The sequence below is a fragment of the Propithecus coquereli genome, unplaced genomic scaffold, assembly GCF_000956105.1.
Source record: "Propithecus coquereli isolate 6110/MARCELLA unplaced genomic scaffold, Pcoq_1.0 Scaffold970, whole genome shotgun sequence".
NCBI lineage: Eukaryota > Metazoa > Chordata > Mammalia > Primates > Indriidae > Propithecus > Propithecus coquereli.
In genome coordinates this window covers 20,327-25,830 of record NW_012156063.1, presented here as the reverse complement: position 1 = coordinate 25,830, position 5,504 = coordinate 20,327, and the positions used below count along the sequence as shown (strand labels likewise).

The window sequence follows — 5,504 nt, the reverse complement described above, 5'->3', positions numbered from 1 at the left end:
ATGCAATTCCAGAGTGACGAGAATGTCAAGAACGGCGGTTTGTCCCGTTATCGCTCACGTTGGAGACAGACCCCCACAAACCACAGCAGGGACCTGCTCCCCAGACGCTCCCGCGGGAGCCCATCTTTAAAGGCACAACAAGCCTTGGGGGTTCCTTGTCTGTGGACACGCTCAACTCTGATCGTCCGCTGCTGACGGGGCTTAAGCCAGAGGATCGCTGCAACCCCAGGGCCTGTGCACGATTCCCTGTGCCAGGGGCCACGGGGAGAATTTGCAGGAGAAATAAAACGGATCAGGATGACCAAAGGCCCCCAAATGCAAATGCAGAAGAACGTGACCTGTGAACAGGCTGTTGGTGAGAAGAAGCTTGGTTCAGTCGCTGCCAGAAACGTAAACGTGATCTGAGGCCACACAATGAGGGTGTTGTGCTTAGAGTAAGGGCAGGGAAAGGGCCTACGTACTTGGAACCACAATCTGGGGACACAGAAGGGACTCTGGCAAACAGCTGTTCAGGGACCACAGGGACCCCACAGGCAGGGGGCTGGAAACTGTAGCTTTGGGGCCACTGACTCGGGGGAAGAGAGGATGGGGGCGAGGGGGCTCTGGAGGGCTGGCGAGCAGAAGAGGAAGTGGCTTCACTCTGCACGGTCCCCCAGATAGGACGGGCCAGGCACCGGCTTCAGCCTCTCAAGGAATAACTTCCTATCAGTTAGAGCTGCTTGAGGGGGAGCTGACCTGTTTTGGGAGGTGGTGAGTTCCCCGCACCGGAGGCAGGCAAGCAAGGTGCTGTGGATGCTGCAGAAGGGCAGGGCTGGACCAGGTGGTCTCTGAGCCAGCAGCCAGGTTGCCTGATAAAGCCCACCTGGGCCACAGTGGTCTGGAGCAGGGAAGAGCTCCGTGGGCGGCAGGCCTGTGACCTACCTTCTCCCTGCTGCTGTGGGCGGTCAGGGAGCGGTGGGCTGCCCTTCGCAGGGCCGTCCTGTAGTTGCAGAAGTTCCCCGTTGGGTCCATCTGGTGCTGGAAGGAGACAGGGAGGCATTTGGGCAGCCCCGCGCAGGGACGGCCGGTGGCGCCGGGCAGCCCAGCTACCTTGCTTACCTCGAGGATGAAAAACTTGGCCATCTTCACTTTGGCCCAGGTCTTCCTCAGCCTGGAGACAGGGCTCATGTTCATGCCGGCTGGAAGAGGGAGGGCCGGGAGGCCCGTGTAGCTGCAGCCAGCCCCTGAGACGGCCGCCGGGCCAGGGCAGGTCTGCAGCGGCCCCGCCCACGGGGGGGTGCCGGTGGGCACTGTGTCGAGGTGGGCCCCGCCTGTGTATGCAGAGCCTGTCCCCATCCTGCGGCCAGTGCCTGCTTTGGGCCCTGTTCTCTGGATCTGGGGACACACTGCCGAGTCCTCTCCAACCACCTGGGAGGCGTGCCTCGAAAGGGGTGCCCCCAGGGCCTCTGAGGTGGGGCCACGGGGCTGACGGCTGCCTGAGGCCTGCGGACAGCCCAGCCCACACCCTCCCGCTGTGAGAGGAGGGACCTGACTCGCACCCACCGCAATCTCTCGGGGTCTTCACGCCGGGGCGCCCGGCCTGGCGGCCCACTCACAGATGATGGCCATCAGAGAGTTGAAGTTGCCGATGTTGAAGCACTCTCGGGCCACGTCGATGAAGAACTCGATCACCTGGGCCCTCTGCTGCTTCTTGGCTGGCTGGGGACAGGGCGCCAGAGCCTCAGCGGTGCTGCGCTCCCACCCGGCCCGGCTGTTTGACTTCTCCAAACTCGTCTCACAGCTGAGAAACTTGAGGCCCAGGGAAATGTCCCAGGACTCAGGGCCTCCGAGCTCTCCAGGGCCAGAGCCAGCAGATAGCCCACAGCCATGGAGGGCTCCAGCGGGCCCCGTGGGGGTGCAGGAAGCCCCTGCAGCCCGGGAGGTGCTGAGAGGCACCTCAGGAGCAACTTGGGGGCTCCCCGCATCAGAAGGCACCACCTGCCCCTTCTCCCAGCCCCGGGCTTGCTCTTCCCTCCCTGGGGCCGCACGCTGACCCTGAGGCCTGTCCCCTAAGCAGCCCCTCCAGCACTTTCTGTGGAATAACTGCGTGACTGCGAAGCCCCCTCTGATGCTCAGAACCACGCAGCGCCCTTGCCCGGGGCTGCTGGGCCGAGCTGAGCCCCCCGTGGCTCAGCCCAGGCTTCACTCGGGTAACCCCAGCTCAGCTGCCGGGCCGGAGACTCAAGGATAGGAAGTGATGGCCTTCTGCTTCCCTCCCCAGTGGGCTCCTGTCAACCCCTGGGCCGCCTTGGGTCGTGCCTACCGCCAGCTCACGCCCTCCTGGCTTTCCACTCACCATGCAGATCTCAGTTGCCACAAGGTAGCACAGTCTGTTAAACCACTGCACGTAAGCCTCCAGGCTGTTAGTCTCGTCACTGAAACATGGCTGGAAAGGCACATAGGACCATGCTCTTGAGTATTTTTGTCAATAACTTCTTAGAACATGAAGTCAGTTCACGATCCTTGCAGACGACCTGGCGTCAAAACCTCAAAACCATCCAGAAATACCAACGAGGTGGTGTGTGTACCCTTCTAGTCTTTCTCCTATACACTTAAAGATGCACTTTAAAATTATGTACACACACACACAATCCTCATTATTCATGAATTCTGCATTTGTGAATTTGCCTGCTTCCTAAAAGTTACGTGTAACCCCTCCACTTGTGTTGATTTTGCAGTCACTTGTGCACAAAGAACAGCAAAAAAACCTGAGTTACTCAATGTGCGTGGACACCCCCAGCTGAGGCTGAGCCACGTGACGCTCTCCCTGTTTCAGCTCTCACACCGTGAACAAGTGTTCTTTTTTTCCGGCCTGACAGTGTCATGTGTTTTGTATTTTTGTGCTTTTTTTGATAATTTCTCTGTTTAGAAAGGCCCCTAAGTGTGGTGCTGAAGCGTTGTCTGGTGTTCCTAAGCGCAAAAAAGCTGCGCTGTGCCCTACGGAGCAAGTACGTGTTAGGTAAGCTTCATTCAGGCATGAGTGACAGCGCTGCTGGCTGGGAATTCAATGTTAATCAACAATATATTAAACAATGTGGCTTTAAACAGAAACAGACACAAAACAAGGTTCTATATTGATCAGCTGACAAAAATGTGCTAAGAGCATCGCTGGAACCTAACCCTGTATTTCCCCTGGGAGCAATGGTTTGGTATTTGCTAACTTAGTGTTTGTGCCGACGTTACGGAATTGGGAATAACAAGAATCAACTGTACAGCCAGGCGCGGTGGCTCACGCCTGTAATCCCAGCACTCTGGGAGGCTGAGGAGGGAGGATTGCTTGAGCTCAGGAGTTCGAGACCAGCCTGAGCAAGAGCGAGACCTCATCTCTACTAAAAATAGAAAGAAATTAATCGGACAACTAAAAATATAGAAAAAATTAGCCGGGCATGGTGGCACATGCCTGTAGTCCCAGCTACTCGGGAGGCTGAGGCAGAAGGATCGCTTGAGCCCAGGAGTTTGAGGTTGCTGTGAGCTAGGCTGACGCCACGGCACTCACTCTAGCCCGGGCAAAACAGTGAGACTCTGTCTCAAAAAAAAAAAAAAATATGAAAGGATAAATACAAGCTGAACATCCAACATAAGAAATTAGAAAAAGAATAACAGAATAGATCTAAAGAAAATAGATTAAAGGAAATAAGAAAGGTTACAGAAATAGTAAAGAAAACTACAATATATACAATCAACAAAGCCAAAAGATCTTTATTTGAAAAAATTAATAAAATTGATGAACTTTTGGCAAGACAAAGAAACAAAGAGAGAAGTAAATAATAAAGAACATTGGAAACGAATCAATACGGATGTGAAGAGATTAAAAAGACAACTAAATTATTGTGAATAACTTTACATCTATAAACGTAAAATCTTGGGGGAAATGGTCAAATTTCTGAAAAATATAAATTACAAACAGACTGAAGAAGAAGTAGAAAACATAAATAGTCCAGAACCACTAAAGCAACAAGAAGAATAAACCAACCAGTAAGAAAACCTTGAATCAGTATGAGGAAGTCATCCCTCAAAGAAAACACCAGGCCTACGTGGTCTCCCTGGCTAATTCTACCAAATGCTCCAAGAACAGGCAATTCCAGTCTTTCACACAGAATAGAGAACAGGGAAAGAGAAACAAAGACCACACAAAAACAGTGTCAGAAGGGAAAATACCAGGTCAGTCTCACTCAGGATTATACTCGCTGAAATCCAAAACAAAATATCAGCAAACCAAATCCAGGGATGTCCAAAAAAGATAATGATTTTGTTTACCCCAGTTTCATTTATCCCAGAAGTGCAAGGTTGACTCAACGTCGATTTTAAAAAGCTATATAAATAATCGCATAACAGTTTAAAGGAGAAGAGAATATGTGAGTAATAGATCCAGAAAAAGAATTCAATAAAATTCAACCACCATTCATGATAAGAACTCCCAGAAAACTACGTAGGAATAGGGTACTTTCTAAAGCTGATGACGGGCATCTAAAAATACCCTGCAGCAAACATTATACTCCACTGTGACACATTAAAACATTCCTTTTAAAATCAGGACAAGAGAAGGATGCCAGCTATCAACGCTTCTATCTGATATTACGCTAGAGGTGCAAGTTGGAACAGCGAACAAGAAATAGAAAGTGTCAGCCAGATTGCGCAGGGTTATCTGCAATGACCAACAAGCTCAACATTTCAGAGGTTTAAAATGATGCAACCTGTCATTCTTGTCCATCTCATATTAGCAGAGGGCTCTGTTCCATGACTGACACAGAATAAAAAGAATGATGATTCAATAGGAAGGAATAAAACTATCGTTATTCTCAGATGATGTGACTGTCTGCATAAAAAACCCCCCCAAGATACAGGAAAATTATTGGAATCAGTAAGAGCTTACAAAATTGTCAGATATAAAATTGACATACAAAAGCAAATTACATTCCTTAAAGCAGCAACAAGCAGACAGAGAATACAGTAAGTTCACAGTGGAAGGAAGGGACCGATATGGAACCTATGCTCATTTATTTGAGAATATGCATTCTTTTCAAACACACAGAAATCTAAAAACACATGTAAAAATAATCTATGCAAATGGATTATTTTGTATGCAATCACAAAAATATGCATGAAGTACCTAGGGAAAAATCTAACAAAACCTGTATAAGACAGGAGAAAATGATAAGACATTAGAAAGACATCATAGAGCAGACCTAAGTCAGTGGAGAGACATGCCGCTTTCATGAATTGGAAGGCTCAATATGATGAACACGTAAATTCTTCCCAAATTGATCCATATTTAATATATTCTAACAAAATCTCCATAGCACTTTTCGTAGAATTTGACAAGTGATTCTAAATTTAAATAGAAAAGCAAAGGGTCAAAAATAGCCCAGCCACTGCTAAAGAAGAACCTGGGGGTTTGCTTTAGCAGACACCGAGACTCCTCACAAGATTGCAGTAATTAAGACAATGTGTCTTGACACAGACGG

At 49.5% G+C, this 5,504-nt stretch overlaps 1 protein-coding gene across 1 annotated transcript in view; it reads right to left on the bottom strand.

Annotated features, from left to right (window-relative positions):
- LOC105827124 (ras-GEF domain-containing family member 1C) overlaps nucleotides 1-5,504 on the bottom strand; it is a 33,822-nt gene that overhangs the window by 12,823 nt on the left and 15,495 nt on the right. Inside the window, exon 7 of the mRNA XM_012665145.1 lies at nucleotides 922-1,017. Coding sequence (XP_012520599.1) covers nucleotides 922-1,017 — 96 coding nt within the window. The remainder of the gene's footprint in view (nucleotides 1-921; nucleotides 1,018-5,504) is intronic.